Here is a 20,527-nt window from a genome sequence, read left to right on the forward strand (position 1 = left end):
CGCAGAACTGCTTTAATTCAGAAACACTGGTAGGTCTTCGAGCATGAACTGCTCATTTCAAGTCCTGCTACAGCATCTCTATTGGGCTTGGGTCTGGACTTTGACTAGGCCACTTTTGTGTTTGGGATCAGTCTTGCTGCATGACCCAACTACGCTTCAGCTTCAGCTCATACAGAGAATGACCGGATATTCTCCTTAACAGTTTTCTGCTACAGAGCAGAGTTCATGGTTCCTTCAATTATGGCAAGTTGTCCAGGTCCTGTGGCAGTAAAGCACCCCCACACCATCACACTACCACCACCATGTTTGACTGTTGGTATGATGTTCTTACTGCAGAATGCCAGTCATAATGGTACCCATACTGTCCATAGAACATTCTCCCAGAAGGCTTGGGGGTCATCCAGGTGCTTCTTGGCAAATGAGAGAAGAACATTTATGTTCTTCTGGGTTAGCAGTGGTTTCCACCTTGCTACTCTCCCATGAAGCCCATTTTTGTCCAGTCTCTTTCTGATTGTGGAGTCATGAACACTGACCTTAGCTGAGGCAAGAGAAGCCTGCAGTTCTCTGGATGTTTATTTAGGATCCTTTGTGACTTCCTGGATGATTTTACGCTATGTCCTTGGAGAACTTTTGGCAGGCCGGCCGCTCCTGGGAAGTTTCACAACTGTTCCTAGTGTTCTCCATTTGGAAATGATGGCTCTCACTGTGGTTCGGTGGAGTCCCAGAGCCCTAGAAATGGCTTTGTAATCCTTTCCAGACTGATAGATATCAACAACATTTTTTCTGATCTCTCCAGGAATTTCCTTTGATCATGGAATAATTTGCTTCTTGAATCTTTGACTCTGATGGTAAGAGTCAAAATACAGTAAGTGAGGTTTATATATATCAAGGCTGTCTGTAATCAATCCTGGCTGTGTTCAATCAACTGACTCTAATTATTACTTTAATTGGGTTGATTTTAATTGGGGGCAATTACTTTATCACATAGTGCCAGTTGGTGTTGGATAACTTTGTTCATTAAATAAATGAAATAAGTAAAAAATGTGTTATTATTCACTTAGTTTCCCTTTATCTAATATTAGATTGTGGTTGAAGACCTGAAAACCTGAACACACCTGAAGAAGGCTCCACAGCCAAAACGTGTTTCTTTTCTTCTCTTTTCATCATGGAATAAACCTTCACTTGTTCCTTTGCAGCCTACGCATGCTGACGAAGCTACCTACTTGAACTACTTCGACCTGAAAACATTCAGTGTCAAAAATTTGCAATAATAGAGGAAATCAGGAAAAATACTTTTTCACGGCACTGTATGTCACACATGAACATTATATGTTGCTTTAAAAAGCTAACAAAACAATAGTTTTGGCACTGGCTAAGCACTTGATAACTTAGATGTAATTTCTTTATCCTAGTATAAACTTTGAGAGATTTCAGTCGTTTGTGCGTGACTTTAGTTTTTATGACTGTACCTCCCAAGCCTAAAGTCACTTTCCACAATAATTGTTTGTGCAGAAGTGAACTTACCCAGTGGCGCCTGATTCCCCGAAACCCTTAAAAGAAACACTATTGCCAGCATTCTAACCCACATGAGTCTCACAGGCCTTTCTGTATTCCCACAGCCAAACAGATTTTTATCTGTAGCACTGCAAAAAAAAAAAAAAGGTCATCTTAAAGTACAGTATTACACCGAAAGCTACAGGACACAGTCCTTGTTTAACATAGACTTGTCTTTTTGTTCCTGAATGGGTCTCTGTGGGACAAACATCATACATGGTTTCTGTCCATATAAGCCTATTGCAGGCTGCAGTGCACATGGTCTCGTGCGCACCTTTATTCTCCAGACAGCAGAGATGTGCTACTTACGGCTTTAGGATGTCAACAACGTTTTGCACGTCTCTGTGCCTCCTGAGAGTCCTCATTTGTGTGGATTTGAAACGGAAGGTAATGTTTCTGTACCAGTTCAGCTTTGTTACCACCTTCGCAGCGTTTTCAGTTCCCTTCACTGACATTCAAGAGACATGTAGTGACTCTGTCATCAGTGCTCTGTAGCGATGAATGTATCCTAACTATTCCCCTAAACCTGACAGGGGTCATCAACACAGTCTAAACTAAAGCTGAGGTAGAAATGCTTTCTTAATGTTTGAAAACAAGCTTGGAACAGGAGATGCCTTTGCCTTACTTTACTGTAAAAACCAAATTTTAGGAAGAAGGAGTGTTCAAGAAATCGAAGGGTAGTTAAACAATACATGAGTATTTAAGACATTACACCGTGCCAGTAGTTAACAAATAGTATTACAAGCTTAGGTTTATCAAATGACAGCAGAACGCTTCATTTCATTAATTACTCTCAGAATATAGTGGGGTCCACCTAAAACAAAAAAGTTTCTAGTAATACTCCGAAGAATTTTCAACACAGAGCTGCTGTATCACTAGCCTGTTTTTCATATAATGCCTCCTGCGGTTGTAGTCGTACTATCAAATATTTTACCACTATTGTTATTTTATGCCTTTCATAATACACCATGCACAAATACAGTGAATTTAACGGAGAACACGGCTAAGCTTCAAAGGCGGGAGTTGAAGGGTTGCCTGCCTGCCTTTCCACACCCTTCGTGGAGAATCCAAACTACTTGCTTTTCTTATTGCCAACAGCTACTGTGGGTTTTAATCAAAACGCCACCGAGCTCCTTCGATTTGAGAGAGATCCTTTCGCACAGCTGGGAGGGTAACCGGTCGCGTCCTGTCGCTCCTCCTCGCCACTTGCGCTCACGGCTGCTTCTCAGCGCCGAGGAGGACGCCAGGTAGAGGGAGCTGTTTCGGTCCTTATTCTCTTTGTGTGTGTGTGTTTTTTTTAATTCCTCTCTGTCTGCCTTATTACAGATTTTTTTCAGCATTTCTATCCATGATGGCGGAGGACAGCGAATCTGCAGCCAGCCAGCAGAGTCTGGAGCTCGACGATCAGGATACTTGCGGCATTGACGGCGATAACGAGGAGGAAAATGAGCACATGCAAGGGTGAGGTTGCAGGAAAGCAATCTTTTTACAACAAAGCGGAGCTCCGCGCACCTTTAACAGGACTGGCACAGCCAGGGGGTGTAGGAAAATAAAGCCCAGCAGCACACACAGCAATTCTCCAAAGGCCCATCGTAATTCTGAAAGGGAATGATTCGGTTTGCATTTATAATTTTCAGGACACTTTGAAATTAGGAAACGGGGGGTTTGAGTGTACAGTTTTCATTTATATTGTTTTCTGCTCATGGGAATTAACCGTTTAAAGATCGCAATTCAAAACCTAGGAGACTGTCGTGTGTTTTGTCAGTGGATCTGTTCTGCTCCCAGGTTCACCTGACATTGTAAGGCTGCAGATGATCGCGGATCTTGGTTACCTATATTCTGCGTTTGTAAAGTTGTTTTTCAGCAGGGTAAGCATCACGATGTGGGAGTTGTGGACTGTGCGTTCTGTCTCGTTCATTCAGTGCTGACGCCAAAGGAAATGACAGGACAGCGGTACAGCCTGTTGTCAGGCAGACCGTAGCTTCACTCCTATAACAGCTATATATGATGTATTTGTGACTAAAAATGTTGATTTTCTAGTCAGTTCTAGAAGTGGGTTTGTTGTATGCAATCTGTTCTGTTCTCGCAATCCATCCAATTTGTGTCTACAGAATTAATTGGGGTGGTAGCACGTCTCTCACGATTCTGTAATGTGTTTCTATTGCATTCGCATGTTGCAAATTATAGGTGTTTCACACTTTTTATGCTTCTGAACACCTCTGTTTTTCCAGATAGAGTATAAGCAGATATTTGGGACGCATGCTGACAACGGGTCAGGAAAAACGCACAACTTGTGGGAATGGTTTTAATGGGTTCCGTTAACATAAGGCAGAAAGACTAAGGTTTAAGAGACTTTTTAAGACGGTTCTTGTAACCACTGAAGCTTGCAAGTAACAAGAGAAATGAGGACTATGCTGATATAACCACATCGGAACGTACAGTCCAATTCAGAAATGCTACAAAAAAGTTTAAACTGTTACTCTTTCAAGGTCAGAAAGAACATGACCGCGATCGCTTCAGGTACTGTTTAAGATCCACATGAAGGACATGGTGTTCAAGTGTGGGTGCAATAACTGAGAAATGAAATTAGAGAAAAGAAAGCAGCGGTCCGTTTGTAAGAAAATAGCATTTAAGCAATGCAGTCAGCTAGATGTTTCTTGTGCTTATCAAGAAAATAACACCAGCTTCCGTAGTTTAATTGTTAAGAATAATCAGATGGAAGACTGAAGCAGTGGGCAACACAATATTTTGGGTTTGTGGCAGTATCTGATGTATTAAAAGAAGACATGCACTGGGAAAGAGGATGTACATGTGCTTGAAACCAATACAATAGTTGATGATTGACCACTTGTGAGATGAACTGTATTGCAGGATTAATGAGAGAATAATTAGTGAAGGATAAAGAAAAAAGTAATCTAGTTCAAGTAAAATTTGACAGATTGTTGTTTTTAAAGCGTTTTTCAGTATTTCTGATTTCAGTCTTAGTGCGATTTTAAACACCAGTCTGCAACACGGTTGAGTTTTTTCGTCCTGCTGCTGTGATTATTCTGTACATTCCCTGTTTTCATTTATTCTCCGTAGTTTATTTTTTTACATTTCCCCCCCAAAAAACATGACTCTTTTTGTTGGGCAGCTGTTCTTTAGAAGTTAGATCCTATTAAAATAATACCAGAAGAAAAAACTTCTAGTAAATTCTTCCATGATTTTCTCTCACATTGGGCAATTACACAAGCACTGTAATGAATATACTGTAGATACATTTTAACTGTCATTGCAGTAGACAAGATTCAGAAATGTAAATTTATAAAGCCACATGTGAACTGAAAATCTAAAGACGGAAAAAAAACCCTTTTGGTTATTTCTCTGAAGAAAAAACATTTTAAATACTTGTTTATATCTGTCGGATTACCGAACTCGACCCCTACCACTGGCTCACACTGATGTTTTTTTTTTAAGTTGTATGTTATTTATCTTGCTGTTGCTGCTGCTGTTCTGTGTTTATGTGTTTGGTGTTTCCTTAATTGTCTTTGTATTGGAGCATACATCCAAATAAGCATTTCATTGCACTTGTGCATATGACAATAAACTGAACTGAACTTATATCTGGTTTAGAGCCTAGATGTACTGCATGATGACACCTATAATCTCTTCACCGAGTCACACCAGAAAATATTCTTGCAAGTCTTTTAAGGTCAAAAGAACTACTTGGCTAGTTATAACATCCCTGACAACCAGTTCACAGATATCTCCTGACCTTGAGAATGTTTACTTGTGTTTATCTCCTTTTTATTTCAAGTGAACTTAATTTGGTGGACGATACAAGCAGTCCACGATTTGCAGAACAGTGTCTCCACAGTTGCTCTGTCTGAAGAAATTCTTACTCCAGTTTTTCTTCTCTAAACAGCGTTTTGGGAACCTTTTTTTAACATAAGCAGTAAACACACTTATGTTACTGTTCTGAGCGTCCTCTTAATTTTTTTTAGTCCTCTGGTCCTGCATGTCATCAGAGTGGCACTTGAAAACGGCTGGATTTCGGGTGAAATGCTTTCGACGCGCTTGGGGTTCTTTTTTTCTGGAAGAGAAGGAGTTATGCTCACCTAAACTTGTCTTTGTACCAGGAGTCCAGGGGGAGACCTGGGGGCAAAAAAGAAGAAGAAGAAGCAGAAGAGGAAGAAGGAAAAGCCCAGTTCTGGAGGAACTAAGTCAGACTCTGCCTCTGACTCTCAGGAAATAAAGGTGTTTGTATAGGCCATCTTTCTGAGTGTCAGAGCAAGGGCAAGTCAGACAGCTTAAAGGCCCTGAATGTTCAAGATTTTTTTTCCAAGTGTCCTAGTGCGAGTTCTTGTTTTGTTTTGTTTTTTTGGGGGGGGTGGGCTTAATAGGTAATTGCTCTGATAAGTGAAATTAGCTCTTTGCAAGAATCCCCATAAGGAGTTGTGAGGACACTGTTTTTGAGAACCGGGGTTTGTTGATGGTGTTCATCTGTGTAATTATTGACCTAAATGGGGAAAAAACTGAATGGAAAAAAAAGATCAAAGAGCTGGAACAAGAGATAAAGTAGAAGGCAAAAACTATTTAAACTTACTGGAGTAAGGTTAACTAGAAGTTCTGATGAGGCAGAGGCCATTTCTAGGTAGCATTTGTTTAATTTTGCCTTAGTTTTTTCTTATTTGCAGGGTATATACAGTGTGTATTGTTCCTATATGCAGAAAGAAACTTCATAGAGTTGAAAGTGGGCTTCACAAGCATGGTGTCTTCTTATCCACAGTAAAATAGACTGTTCATACTGTAAAGTTATGTATTTAATATTCTGTAGAAAGGAAGAACATGGCTTTTATAGGAAAACATCTTGCGCTGATATGTTGATTATGGAGAGCTGAACTCTAGACCTCCAGGCGTTGATGCTTGTGTCATTATTTTAAAACCTTCCCTCCTCACTGGTAAATATAAGGGATGGTAGGGCATTGTTCTTGTTTTTGTATAACCCATCGGCTACATTTTTTAGGTTGGTAATGAAGCACGTGCCAAGTGAATTAAAATGGCAGCTCTTGTTTTTCTCTGCGTCAGAACCCTGCTATCCCAATGCAAAAACTACAGGACATTCAGAGAGCCATGGAGCTGCTGTCGGCCTGCCAGGGGCCAGCCAAGAGCATCGACGAGGCCACCAAGCACAAGTACCAGTTCTGGGACACTCAGCCCGTCCCGAAGCTAAGTACGTTTTACCTAGAGAGCAGCTGGGGTAATTTTAAATACATCTAAATAAATAATAAAGAAAACTGGAAAATGCTTCCTTTAAAAGCTCTTCCATCCATCCATTTTCTAAGTAAGGGTCACAAGGGGGAGCTGGTGTATAGTACTCCACCGGATGGGTCACCAGGGACGCACACACTCACGCCAGGGCCGATTTTCCCACAAGACAGGACAAAACCAGTACCAGTACAAAACAGTACAGTACCAGTACAAAACAGACCAAAGGCAGTCCAGGACCTGTATGTCGTTGGGCTGTGTGAGGAAACCAGAGTACCCGGAGAAAACCCACATGAACACAGGGAGAACATAAAAACCCCATGAAAATACAGCCCCAGGCCCAGAACTGAACACTGGACCCCAGCACTGCAAGGCTGCAATGCTAACCACTGCACCAGTGTGCCAACCGTTAAAAGTTGTTCTGTTTTTTTAATTTTCTGTACATGTGACAGCTAGCAACACTTCATTTGCAAAAGCAAGCCCTCTAGCACATCTCTTGATCTTAATAAGTTAGTGAGGTGTTGTATACTGCAACCTTCAAGCCACTGATGGACTTCTTCCATCTTGTTTGGAGTAGTATCATTTTTTAAACAGTGTTTAAGATAGTGGCAAAGCCAACGGACAAACTGTCTAAGTGACTAAGAACAAACACAGTGAGCTATGAGAGGAAAGAACACAAAAACACTGCATGCTCCCTCCCAATAAGATACTGCCTCTATTTAAGTTTTTGTTCATTATACATCATTAATCCAGGACCAATGATGTTGATTGTTCACAAACTACTTAAATGAGCATATTCTCAGGGAAGTAAAAGAGATAAATGCTAAAATTGCATAATAAGTATGCTTATTTTTACTTTTTTCACTTTTCTATGTGCAATATGTATTGAAGGCTTAACTGCATGCATGCTTATTGTTACCTGTTCCTGCACTGGGGTAACTAGAATCTTTGCTGCGGAATATGACCCAGAACACGATGTCACCTCAGCTTACTACACTGCAGGAGACTTGCAGGTGTGATCCAGGACTTCATATATGTTCTGCTTAACGCCCAGGCTTGCAATCTGTTGCACGTAGGATGGGGTGTGATGTACAGTACCAGACCACAGTCGTCTTCTGTGCTTCCATTTTTGCCTTGTTCTAAAGGCTGCATAACTTGAGCTTCTGTAAAAATGAAAAAAGAAAGACTCTTTTTGTGCTTAACAGCCATTTTATTTTTCAGATGAAGTTGTCACAACCCACGGCCCCATTGAGCCAGACAAGGAAAACATTCGCCAGGAGCCATACTCTCTGCCACAGGGCTTTATGTGGGACACCTTGGACCTCAGCAATGCTGAAGTGGTGAGTGCTGCAGTTTGGCAGGACAGAGAAGCCTTCTAGGTGTTTGTTAGTGTCACAGCTGGCAGTTTTCTGCAGGTAAGAATCAGATTCCACACCCTGTTGCTGGCTGTTTAATCTGTAAATTGTTTAAAGCAACAGTGTTATGATTTATTACTTACTAGGGTTTCAGAAACTAGGGGGATAGGGGTTTTAGAAAAAATCTTTAGGATCATGGCTAATGATATTTGTATTCATTTAAATTTCTGATTTAATATTTGCTGGGATAGACCCCAGCTCCCCCGTGACCCTGAATGGGTAAAAAGCCATCAGAAAATTGATTAATTTTAATCAGATTCTTTACATTTTTTTAGTGTCCTCTACAAACAGCTGATTTTTACCCGAGCAAATGGGTTTGTAAAGAGCTCCTGAACAGACGAGCCAGATAGAAACATCAGCTCAGAGGAGAGTCTCTCTGTGTTGGGGGTCATTAAATATGTAATGAAGCTTAGCCAGCCTGGTGGTTTCACAAGCCCTGGTCTTGTCCTTCGCGACACTGACGGAGTGTTCAATAACACTGTCACCACCACTGCTCCCAGCAGACCGTTCATGTTTTATTGATTCTTTTTTTACAATACTGAGACCTACACCTGTCATCTTTACCACAACACTCTGTGAGATAATGATGTGCCTTAAATGTGTATTTTACTGTCACGTTCACAGCTGAAGGAATTGTATACGCTGCTAAATGAAAATTATGTAGAAGATGATGACAACATGTTCAGATTCGATTACTCACCCAATTTTCTAAAATGGTACGTATTGAATCACAAGATTTTCAACCCCAGCTTGTATTGTGCTGGTCTGACATGGTGAAATTTGAATGTTACACCAGGGTAAAGTGTGGTTTGAGATTAAATGATTTCTGAACAGTACAGAAAAGGCATCACGTTCGATTTTGAGAACATGACTTTTAGTGGAGCCCTTGAAAATACTAAGTTTTATGGATTTCTGGTGTGATGTGTTATCACAGTCCTTTCTGGAACTAAATGGGTATTGTAACGTTGCCATTGCAGTTAATACACTGATTTCATGAGTAACACTAATTTAGACACGGGTTTAGTAGATTACATAACTGCTAGCTCATTCAGGCATCTTATTTCTGCAGTAGGTTCTGTGACATGCTTTCGTGAAATGCCTTGTATTGATCAAGATTCTTCACTCACGGAAAGATGGGGATGAAATTTTAATAAGAAAAAAGTTAGTGGATAGGATATTGAATTCATCGTGTAAAAATCTAAGAAGTCAATGACGTGAATTTCTTATCAGGTTCAATACAACATAATCGCTGCAGTTTGTTTCCCCATGCATTGTCATTTTGACTAACGTATGACACGTACAAGGCTAGAGTCAAGTAATTAAAATTTAATCTGGTTGGCCCAGATTAAGAGTTTATGCTATTGATCTGCCCTTTTAAAGCTATTGACTTTTAATCCATTTGTGTGGTGTAAAATGCTGAGCTGCAGTCTGTACTTGCAGACATCCTTATCCTGTGAATACAGATGGGGGGTATTTAAGTGGTCTGAACAATGACATACGAGTTGTTCAGATCTGTCTTTTTATTTGAAATAGTTTGAAATAGTTGAAGAAGGTGATGTCAGGTACCGTGATAGGTGTGTTCCGAGTGACTCATTGGTGCTTAGACTGGTGCCCTACAAAGCCAGTAAAACTAAAACTGCTTAAGGTCTTTACCTCATTTTGTAAAATACTTGTTTGCAATTAACTTTTAAAAAGAATGTTGAATACCCGTCTTGTAGGGAAGTTAAAAGTACCCTGTAAAATACAAAATTCTGTATATAATGTTTTTACAACACTGAGCCTAAACCTGTCATCTTCACCACCACACTCTGTGCTTAAGTCCTAATACTTTACCACAACACTCTATATAATGTACAAATATATGATATATAGATTGATATAAGACACTTTTCAACTAATTAATTGTTGTTGTTTTTTATTCAGAGAGCTCAGGGACATTACTAAACTAAAAGGGTGCTTTCCATCTATTCAGTGTGTTGTTTATTCAGTCAGGCTGCAGGCTTGTACTAGTTGAGAAGCTGGTCATTGCAAAATGCTTCTTAAGCACTTAAATAACTATCTGTGAATATATTGTAATATGTTGGTAGCGCGTTCTCATATGTTGGAACTAGAACTGGTGGCATTCACTTTTTTTGTTTGAGATTTTTTTGTTTTGGTCTTTCCTTCTGTGACAGCGTTTGCGGTTTGTCTTTCTCTGCAGGGCGCTGCGTCCTCCTGGCTGGTTACCGCAGTGGCATTGTGGTGTGCGAGTCTCTTCAAACAAGAAATTAGTGGGTTTTATCAGTGCCATTCCTGCTAATATTCGCATCTATGACACGTGAGTGAACCTATTCTGACAGCATTCTGCTGTAATCGCCTTAAGACAGCTGAGCGACATTGCAGTACTTCTGGAATGATACTGCAGCAGTTAGGAATTATACATTTGTTTTATCTTGGTGCTGTTGCTTTGTGTATCCATGGCAACTTCGCCGTGTTTTTGTTTTAGCTTTATTACCTGAGCTCTCAATTACAGCGTGTAGTCTAAGATCAGAACAGAATAATGGGTCACAGTTAGCCTCAAGGACCTTTTAATGAAAGTCATCTACTTAGAGAAATCGTGGGTCATTTTTATGAGAAAAATTAAAAATAGAGCACTTTTTTTGGCTGCACTGCATGGAAGCTCTGAGGCTGATCGATAAGACGGGTAACTGGAGTGGACATGTCAGAACTGTAGGAACTGTGCCTTTTCTCCCCCCCCCAGTGTGAAGAAGATGGTGGAGATCAATTTCCTGTGTGTTCACAAGAAGCTGCGATCGAAGCGCGTGGCCCCCGTGCTGATCCGGGAGATTACTCGGAGAGTGAACCTGGAGGGGATATTCCAAGCGGTGTACACCGCAGGAGTCGTGCTTCCTAAGCCAGTCTCCACCTGCAGGTGAGGCACTGTCACCAATGGGCCTTGTAGGAATTTTCCCGCGTCGGGGAGCCTTTGTCACTTCATATTAAGCGATGACACTGGGTTTCCACCTATTTCTCTCCTGAAGGAATCAAGCTTTTCAAACCAGGACTGAGCATGAGATCGGCGTATTGTATTGACAAGCCGGATTTAACTAAATTTTTTTACGGTCTAAGGAAGAATGCACAAGTGTTGTGTCTAGTGGGCGAAGCCCTTTCTTACATTTTGAATCGCCAGTTATTTGTGTTCAGTCCACCCAGTAGCCAGCTGTGTTTTATTATGTTTTGACCTCAGACCGGTGAGAATGAGGAATTGTGGGAAGTGTAGAAAGATCCACTCCACCCTGCCCACAATCGAGCCACTCCTCTCCTAATACATGCAGGAACCTCCAGGAGGCTACAGGGGTCGCTGTTTCGCTGAGAGAGCCCCGGCTGGCTAATCCCAGTCACAGTCGGCTAGTGGCGTGACCTAGGCTCGAACCTGTAATCATAGACCGCGACCTGTTCTCGGTTGGTCACCGTTACCAAGGAGACGCTTTACAGTTCAGACACTTGTCGTCGAACTGAATGTTCTACGGAGGAATTGTGTGTGGGAGGGATAATAGACAGGTTGATAAAATGATATACTAATGCTTCACATTGCACTCTTTTTGTTCGTCTGAATGATGGCCTTTTTGTAAAGCCCGTAACCATAGGTGGTTTTAAGTTATTCATCTTACTGGAGAAATAAGGAGCTTTCCAAAAAGATTTCAAGCCTCGTATCTCTTTTTCTGCTTAAAGCTGTCTGTTCTGTGCACAGGTATTGGCATCGATCTCTAAACCCAAGGAAACTAGTAGAAGTCAAGTTCTCCCATTTGAGCAGAAATATGACATTGCAGAGAACCATGAAGCTCTACAGGTTACCAGACGTATGTTTTTTTTCCTTTTCACTCCCTGCTCCGTGGTGTTTTTCCATCACATTTATTTATGTTGTTTATATTTTTAATTGAACAAGAAAAATAGACAACATAAAAACGTAAACGTTTAGTACACTAAGAGTCTACTTTAGGAAGTGTATTGAAGTTCCCTCTTAACCATGCATCACCGCAATCACATCATTCTCTTAAGAAGTCAGTCTTATTGTTTCCAATCTTGCTTTATTGATTTTTCACCAGACTTAATATTAAACTATATGTAGACTATACTTTTCTTAAAGTGTTCCCTCTTAATGACATGCATATATAGGATTTACAGAAAAAAAATCACTTAATTTTTAGTTTACAGTTCTAATTTTTTGTTTTAATTTTTAGTTTTGTGACATTGCTTACTTTAAATTGTAATAACATTTTACATTTTTAATGAACTGAAGGACACCACGCAGTGTTTTATGCTTTTTTGATACTCTAATTATTGTACTTGTTAAACACTGAATTTCACTTAGCTAAACTTCCCAGTTAAGGTTTTTCTCGCTTCCAGGCTACCAAAACTGCTGGTTTACGAGCGATGGAGAAGAAAGATGTTAAACAAGTCCAACAGCTGCTTGAAAACTACCTGCAGCAGTTTCATTTAGGGCCAGTTATGGATGAAGAAGAGGTATTGCACTGGTTCTTACCACAAGAGAACATTATAGATACTTACGTAGTGGAGGTAAGAATTTAGTGCAAATTCTGCTGCAGTAGGCTCTGTAACTATTGTCTAATTGCTGCCCAACACATAGAGCTGCATTTCTAAAGATATTGTTGCAGTGTATTCATTTCGAAATGGTCCTTTAAATAAATACTTCTACAACTTTTTAAACACAAAAAAAATATTATACAGTATCTTTATTTCACAGCTTTTAAAACAGGGGGGTCATTTTGACTTATCTAATGGCCACTACAGAGTTATATTGAGGCATCTTGCTGTTCCAGGTATTTTTTCTCCAATCCACATAGTGCCTTCATGTATCTAATACTCAAAGACTTATTTTCACAAAATAAGTGGCCAATGGAATAGCTAGTTTTGTGTTTCTTGCATCTCATGGAGGAATTCGAAAGTGTGGCCAGATTTCTCGATCAAGTCCGCCTTTGAGCAGCTCATCTTTTAATATGTCAATGGCCCTGTTCGTTGATGATTGGAGGAGAGGTGTCCCCCTCGCTGACAGCATCACAAGCCAGCAAGTGTCTGGGAGACAACATGAACTGAGAGCAGACAGCCCTGGCCAATAAATCGCACCTTATCCTGGGCAGCACTCAGCCAGAAGAATCACAGCCACAGCTAGCCAGTGATATGACCAAGGCTCGAACCCGCATTTCTGGATCATACAGCTCAGCCTGCGCTCAGGCGAGCATTTCTATCGGTTGAGCCACTCGAGACCCCTTAAAAACTTCTGACATATGCTTTGATTCTGGGTACAACTTTTCTGAGATTGCTTCCTTAAGATGCGGTTGAATTCTGTTTCAGGTGGGGAAAGTTCAAGACTTACAGTACCACAGATGCATGCGGTGCTATCGGTGTGAATCTTTTTTATGTATCCTCTGTAGCACAGAGGACTGTGCTTCCACAATGCGAATCTATTCAGAAGGCTGAAGCTGCCCCTTTCTCTTGTTCACAGGGCCCTGGAGGTGTATTAACGGACTTCACCAGCTTCTATACCCTTCCCTCTACAGTTATGCATCATCCTATTCACAAGAGCCTAAAGGCAGCTTACTCCTTCTACAATGTGCACACAGGAACACCTCTCATGGACCTGATCAACGATGCTCTCATCCTTGCAAAACTGGTACGCCACAGTTTGATCCTCTCACCAGATGTTTCCATGTGTCTTTAAGAGTGGTGTGGAGGCTAACACAACCACCCTTATATAGAGCCCAGTGCCAAACAGTTAAACTCATGCAGTAATGCCACTGGTATCCTAATACTACATGATATTCTCTGATTTTCTTTTTATTTCAACAGAAAGGGTTTGATGTGTTCAATGCACTGGATTTAATGGAGAACAAGACATTCCTCGAAAAGCTGAAATTTGGTATAGGGGATGGCAATTTGCAGTATTATTTGTACAACTGGAAGTGTCCTCCAATGGACCCAGAAAAGGTAAGTTAGACTTAAGAGTAAGTAAGACCGCAGAGCCCGTTCCTCTATGCAGGTATTGATTAGTGCAAAATGGATGACATTTTGTAGCAGTTGTCCAGTTGCAGTGCATTAGGAATAAAGACTAAATTTACAGTGTGTAGGACTTAAAAAGCTAATGTCCAGAATTGAGTGGATTGGGTTCTGGTCTTTTCACTGGGAGGTTGTGGGTCAAAATCTTGAGTAAGACACTGCTATTGTTTCCTTGAGTGAGGTACTTCACTCAGGTAAGACAAAGAGGATGGCCAGCTGTCTTAACTGTAAGCTGCTACAGATAAAACTTCATAATAAGATTGAGTTCCAACTGAAATATCAGGTTTAATGCACTTTACTGTCAAGATAGAATAAAATACAGGCTTATCAGAATTTGTTACAAAGCAAGTTCTGGAATGAGGCTTTGTTTGTTTTGACAAACAATTTCATATTTAAAGTTTTGCAAACCTCAAAGCCTGGTTTCATTTATCTTTTAATGAATAAAGATAGATTGAGTTATCTGTTTTTAAGAGACATAGCATATTTTAATCAACCACTTGGTAAATGTCAGAATTTAAAGAGTTGGCACCAGTATAGGCGACTATTAATACCAGGCATGATCACCTTATACCTGATATTATCAGTGTTAAACACCTCCTGCCCTGGAATACATAGAAGTACAATTGTTCTCAAATGCTTTTCAGTTCAGACTGGAGGGCACACTGTAAATTCCCATACCTGTATTGACAGACGTCTTCCATATAATGAAAGGGGTGAAATTTAAAGTAGGACTTTTTTGAAATGATCTAATGTGAAATATAAACATATGTAATGTTTATAATTTTGGAACTGTTGTAGATTCCATCATAGTGAAAGATGGCTTTTCTCTTCCAGGTCGGTCTTGTACTACAGTAACCTGTTTGTTTAGAGTTGCTACTCAACAACAGCGTGAACCGGAGATATACTTTAACATCTGATCTCTGAACGTGGATTTGCTTCGAGGAAGAAGCTCGCAAACCTGAAACAATCAAGTGAATGGAAACCATCACTTCAAATTGTTCTCCTAGGTCTCGCTTATTTAACATGAGAACGTTGTTTCAGATCACGTAGAAGTGATGTCTTTCAACCATTTACATCCTGAATGTGAAACCATACAGACTGCTTGAGACTGAATTTCATAAATATATTTTGTCCATCCGGTAAAGAAATGGGAGTTTCTTTCATTGTCTTAAAATCACATAGACAGATATACACGCACACTTGCATACTCCTTATCAGTGTCAGGAGGTTTTTTTTAAGAAAAACAAAGCTGTTTTGTCATTCTTTTTGTACGACAGAGGTGCAATGGTCTATGTTTGAAGGAGAAATTGTTACTGATTCCTAGTTTAATGCCAGCTTGATATTTGTTGATGTTTTGTGGGTTTTATTGAAAACTGATATCCAAAGTTTTTTCCTAACTACCTTTAATGTCATGGACTTTGGAGTTTAAATGAGGAGTAAATATGAGAAGAGTGGGATTTTGTACAGTTGCATAAGAATGTATTGCCTGTGTTCTAGATCCTTATGAGCCAAGAATCCTTTAACTTTCAGATGCTTTTTTCAAAGCTTGTGAATTTTCTGTTTTTGAGTGGAGTAGTAGGTAATTTGAGAACAACCGAAGACAGTTCTTAACATTTCTACCCCATTTTAAATGATAAATATTTATGGTAACCTGGGACTGTACTACTTTGTGTTTGCATGGAGCAGACACATTTTAAGCACTGTAGTATACAAAAGTTGTGATATTTAGAAATTGCATTTTATTTCCAATATACAGTATCCAGTATGGTAATACCCATTTGCTGACAGACCCATCACAGAGGGTAATTTTCACATTTGATTTTGATTAATTAAAATGTTTTTCATATTTAAAAGAAATAAGTAATTATTGTTCAACAAGCATAATGCTATGTCCTCATTATATTGAAAACCACGTAATGCAGTGTCCTATCACAAATCTACCTATTCCTTCCTGTTTTCGTTTTCTTTGAAGTACCTGTTATAGGTATTTTCAGTTCCTACAATTACCTGTCCTTGAAAAAGGTCTTCAGTAGTAATTTTTTATTGATCTTGGTTTTTTTTACAAATCAAAATATGAGAATGCCCCTCATCTGAATGAATGAGTATTCTAGCTTGCTGCAGCAGCCTTTGATGTCCCTTTAATTCTGATTCAGATTGCTTTTTACTTGAAGATCTGCTTTAAACGTGATTGAAGTGGTTTTGTGAAAATGTGCTGTGTCTCAGGCTGTCTCAAAGTTCTATGCCATAAAACGACTTCTGAGACCAGGAAAGCTGCTCTGTTGTATGAGCAGGGCTTCCTTCAGGATTTTAAATGAATATATTCTGTACTGATAACATCTTACACCATGGCAGCCTTTAAAAATGTGGACATCTGTGTTCCTGTTTGTTTGATCTGGGGTGGTAGGGGGGGAGAAAAGTGTTTATTGCTTTTGTTTGCTTTATGAATCCTAACATTCAAATTTGCTTGAATCTGTAAAAATATTTTGAAATCTATTTGGAAGTCTTTGGGATTAATTTGATTGCGCCCAGTGGAGCACAAAACCCAAAGTGCTTCAATATTTTAAATGAGAAGCAGCAGGTTATTTTACGGAAAACTTATTTTATTAAAGCCAGTAACAATTTGTGAAAGAACTGAAGGGCACGAACCAGCACCGTTTAACATGACTATCATCCAGATAACTTATTGTTTGAAATACATGTTAAGGTTTACCAGCATGGATATTTGATTGAATAAATTCATCCAAACCTTAAAGGTCTTTTTTCTGTGGTGAGTATATATCGTACCAATGGACAAAAATAATAAAACATTTCAACACTGTAAGTGATACAGCACATTCTCTTTATGAATATTTGCTATTCACTTGTGGGAAAATGTTTTTTTTTATGTTTTATACAGTAATGGTTAGCATATCTAATATGCATATAGATGCCATCTGAAATGTAGGTGACCTTAACCATTTTATAAGGAAAGTATGATAAAAAACAGCATTTCTTCTTAGCTGAAAAATTCAAAGTGAACCAAACCTGAAGGTGTAGTTGAAACAAATGTTTCAAAACTTGGTTGCTGGCAAATACATTTCAAACTAAACTGCTGTAAAAGGCTGCCCTGCATACAGAGAAGAAGTGTCAAATGTAGAGTTATGTACATGTAAGGGAATAACATACACAACCTACACTGCAGCTTTTGTCGGATGGTGCATTCCCTATCTAAACATCTCACAAGATACCCAAGGACCAGAGCTGCCCACTATGTTTACCCCATGGCCAACAGAAAGCAGTAAAATATTATTTGAGATAAGTCTAAAATTTGAAGTCTTGTAAACAACACTGAAATCTTTTTGCTCCCGTTTGCAGCCACCAAAGTAGTTTCCTCAATCAGGGTCTCCTCTGTTTCATTCTTAACTCGGAAATCACCAGCTTTTACAGTTGTTCCAAACATGGCAGACATTGGCATTCAGCCTGAATTTGGACAATAATGCCCCAAAAGCTCACTTCTAGCCCTTTAGCTTCTGACTGGTTTTCCGCTTCGGCTTGCGAGTCTTATTAGGATTGGGAATCACTTTTCTTATTTTAAGAGGTTGTAGGGATGCCAGCGTAGTGGTCCCAAGCTGCTCCTCCACCTCTGGGCTGCACACATCGACCTTCCGTTTCCGGCTGGTGGCGGGTTCGCTCTCCGCGCGCTCCCCGGAGGCGGCCCGCTCCGCGGCAGCCTTCGTCTCGGCTCGAGCTGGAATCCACGACACCTGGAACGGAGGTACTTTTGGAGTTATGGCTCTGACTTCGTCGCCAAAGGTCTCCGAGTCCCTCTTGAAGCCCAGGGCAAGGATGCACTTCAGGCCTAGAAGGGAGGCTATGTTCTCGCTGAGACGGGGCACCTGACAAGCTGGCACTGCCCTGGTCTCGCTGAGTGGAATCAGGTGATTGGTCATGTGGTTGGGCTTGGCAGACTTGCAAACCAGCACCAAGCAAAGCTCATTCCTCTCCAAGGCCCTGGTTACTTCATTGATGCCTATTGCAAGCTGTTGTCTAAGAGCAGGATCAGTCCATCCTTGCTGCTTAAAATCTGGAGGACCGGCAATCTCTCCCTCTGCTTTCAGGGGAGGTTCGGTGACAGGCTTTTCGGTACTGGGCTTTGGCTTTTTTTTGCGCCACTTCCGTATCTTCCTAGCCTCCTCTTTCTTCTGCAGCCCAAGCTTCTTGAACTTCTCCTGCAGGACTTGTAGAACAAAATGCATGTCTTCTCCCCCCAGCGGGCTCCATTGCAAGGTGTAAGGGTTATTGAGAGAGGTTTTAGCAGGGACGGGTTTTTTCTTACGTATTCCTTTGCCTGCTGTCGACATTGTTAACGTCAGGAAATGCTAAAACAAATCAAAGGAAACAGAACAGTGTAAGAGCAGCTGACTGATGCCCGTATCTCACTCTCTTTTAAACTGTTATAGAAAAGAATCAAGTATCATCATTTCTTTTCCTTGTACTGCTGTTTGCGATGAGAGGACTGGCCACAGCATTTGCTCAAAATCGCAAGCTAGAGCAGTGTAATTTGTCTAAAAAAAACATTCTCGGATTTAAAACACGTGACAGGCGTGAACTGCAGTATTATTGAGCGCAGGTTTTACACGATTCAAAACTTGTTCACAGCTCTCCACTTCTTAACAGTCGTAAAGGACACATATGTAAGTTACTAGTTACAACCACTTCAGTTTAAAAATGTAAATTACACGACTACTTACAGATATCTATCCCCAAACGTAACTTACTAACGAAGATACGTAGGGAATTTTTCCTTTACTTTATGCATTTCTCGTAAAAAATAAAGACACGATATCGTGAAGAAAATAGTGACTCTCAATGAACCTCGCGGAATTTTAAGGTGAACCTGATCTTTGCCAACACCGTGATGCAGAGCCGTTTCTGGTCTGATAGTTTTCTTACTGATTTGAAGAAATATATTTAACCCCCTAACGCTGTTATCAAACATATTGGTAAAGACAAACAAATAAACACTTAGAAAATGAAAACCGTTTACTTACACTCTCCTACGCGAATAAAAATTACAGCCGCGAACACATACACGCCTACATCAAGGGCGCAGCCATATTGTTTTGGTTTGAATAACTTTATTGTTCTCCTGTGCGCTACCGTTTGTATGCCCGCAAAATGATAGGGTGTCCTAAAAAGCCATATATGCTTTTTTTTTTTAACCGCGGACTTTTGTTTTTAAATCAAATCAGAGGTGGGGAAACTCACTTCAAATTAACAGTATCTAATTATTGTGTGTTAACGCAGTCACAGCGGAGAGCTACAGCTATCTCGCCTGGTTCTCAGAGAAACGTGCTCTGGGGTGCCGAGAAAGCCAGACCTGCTGGAGACCGCGCAGTATTTCCACGCCGCACCTGCAGCAGTGCCCCTGTTCCCGAACAACTGTGCGGGACGTTTTACAGCCGATGGGGTCAAAAAGGTACAGGCACGCTGGGGACATTTCAGTAACCGGCGATCAACTACAGTAGACGCCCTGTCAGTCCCACCGCGAGCCCCACGCCAATAATTGATTTTTCCCCCCCAATTAATTTATATTGGGTAACGGAAAACATACCTGTATAGGTTGAGTTTCATTTAAATTTAGTATGTATTTTTAATTTTTGTGAGTCTTCTATTATTCGTTATTATTATTATTGGAAAAAAATTAATTTCCCTGTGTAACTGTAGTAAAAGTGGTGTGGGTTATCGCGGAGGTAACGAAAGTCTTTACTTCAGGGATATTAAAAAAAAACGGAAACCACTAAACCATAGTTTCAACAGTACTAATAGTGTATTGTGAAGGAACAAGTAAAGGCTTATTCCATGCTGAAAAGAAACAACGTTTCGGCTGTGGAGCCTTCTTCGGGCGTGAATACATCCAATTCAAGTGGCATAATTGTTATTTATGGGGCAGTGGTTATTCTCAGCATATTTTATGCTAACTGTAACGCGTGAATGTGTAGTGGCGTAGGCATTAAGGCTTTTTTTCATTATTGGGATTATTTTATAGCGATAAAAAAGACGAAGCCATCCCTGTTTATTCGTTTACACGTACAGGAGCCTGTGTTAGCTACAGTATAGTGACAGTTTTCCATGAAGCGACGTCAGCTGTTTGCATTCAATGACCGACAGGCGAATTTTAATTCACCGGGAGGCAAGACGGAGGGGAGCGCGGTTGAAAATAAAGATCACCCTGGAGAAAAGAGGCTTATTCAGCGAGGTGATGTCATTTCGGATGC

At 40.3% G+C, this 20,527-nt stretch overlaps 2 protein-coding genes across 2 annotated transcripts; one reads left to right on the forward strand and one right to left on the reverse strand.

Annotated features, from left to right (window-relative positions):
• Window positions 1-2,661: 2,661 nt before the first annotated feature.
• Window positions 2,662-17,022, forward strand: nmt2 (N-myristoyltransferase 2). Its single transcript, XM_088600627.1, has 13 exons — window positions 2,662-2,801; window positions 2,881-3,015; window positions 5,673-5,790; window positions 6,622-6,766; window positions 8,023-8,141; window positions 8,841-8,932; window positions 10,417-10,533; window positions 10,957-11,127; window positions 11,947-12,055; window positions 12,603-12,773; window positions 13,720-13,887; window positions 14,064-14,201; window positions 15,105-17,022. Exons 2-13 carry the CDS (start codon window positions 2,903-2,905, stop codon window positions 15,123-15,125), a joined length of 1,482 nt encoding a protein of 493 aa, XP_088456753.1. The 5' UTR covers window positions 2,662-2,801; window positions 2,881-2,902; the 3' UTR covers window positions 15,126-17,022.
• On the reverse strand, window positions 16,850-19,580 carry rpp38 (ribonuclease P/MRP 38 subunit). The gene is made up of 2 exons (XM_088600635.1): window positions 19,301-19,580; window positions 16,850-18,628 (listed from the first exon to the last, which is right to left on the reverse strand). Exon 2 carries the CDS (start codon window positions 18,608-18,610, stop codon window positions 17,765-17,767), a length of 846 nt encoding a protein of 281 aa, XP_088456761.1. The 5' UTR covers window positions 18,611-18,628; window positions 19,301-19,580; the 3' UTR covers window positions 16,850-17,764.
• Between the last annotated feature and the right edge of the window lie 947 nt (window positions 19,581-20,527).

Source organism: Lepisosteus platostomus, chromosome 12 (assembly GCF_059453375.1).
Source record: "Lepisosteus platostomus isolate fLepPlt1 chromosome 12, fLepPlt1.hap1, whole genome shotgun sequence".
Lineage (NCBI taxonomy): Eukaryota > Metazoa > Chordata > Actinopteri > Semionotiformes > Lepisosteidae > Lepisosteus > Lepisosteus platostomus.

What these genes read in the sequence shown, in the direction of transcription:
- nmt2 (XM_088600627.1), top strand. Translation starts at nt 2,903, where the DNA reads ATGATGGCGGAGGACAGCGAATCTGCAGCCAGCCAGCAGAGTCTGGAG. An exon ending in ACCTCAGCAATGCTGAAGTG is followed by an intron (nt 8,142 to 8,840) that starts GTGAGTGCTGCA and finishes TCACGTTCACAG; the next exon opens with CTGAAGGAATTGTATACGCT. An exon ending in CTCTCATCCTTGCAAAACTG is followed by an intron (nt 13,888 to 14,063) that starts GTACGCCACAGT and finishes TTATTTCAACAG; the next exon opens with AAAGGGTTTGATGTGTTCAA.
- rpp38 (XM_088600635.1), bottom strand. Translation starts at nt 18,610, where the DNA reads ATGTCGACAGCAGGCAAAGGAATACGTAAGAAAAAACCCGTCCCTGCT.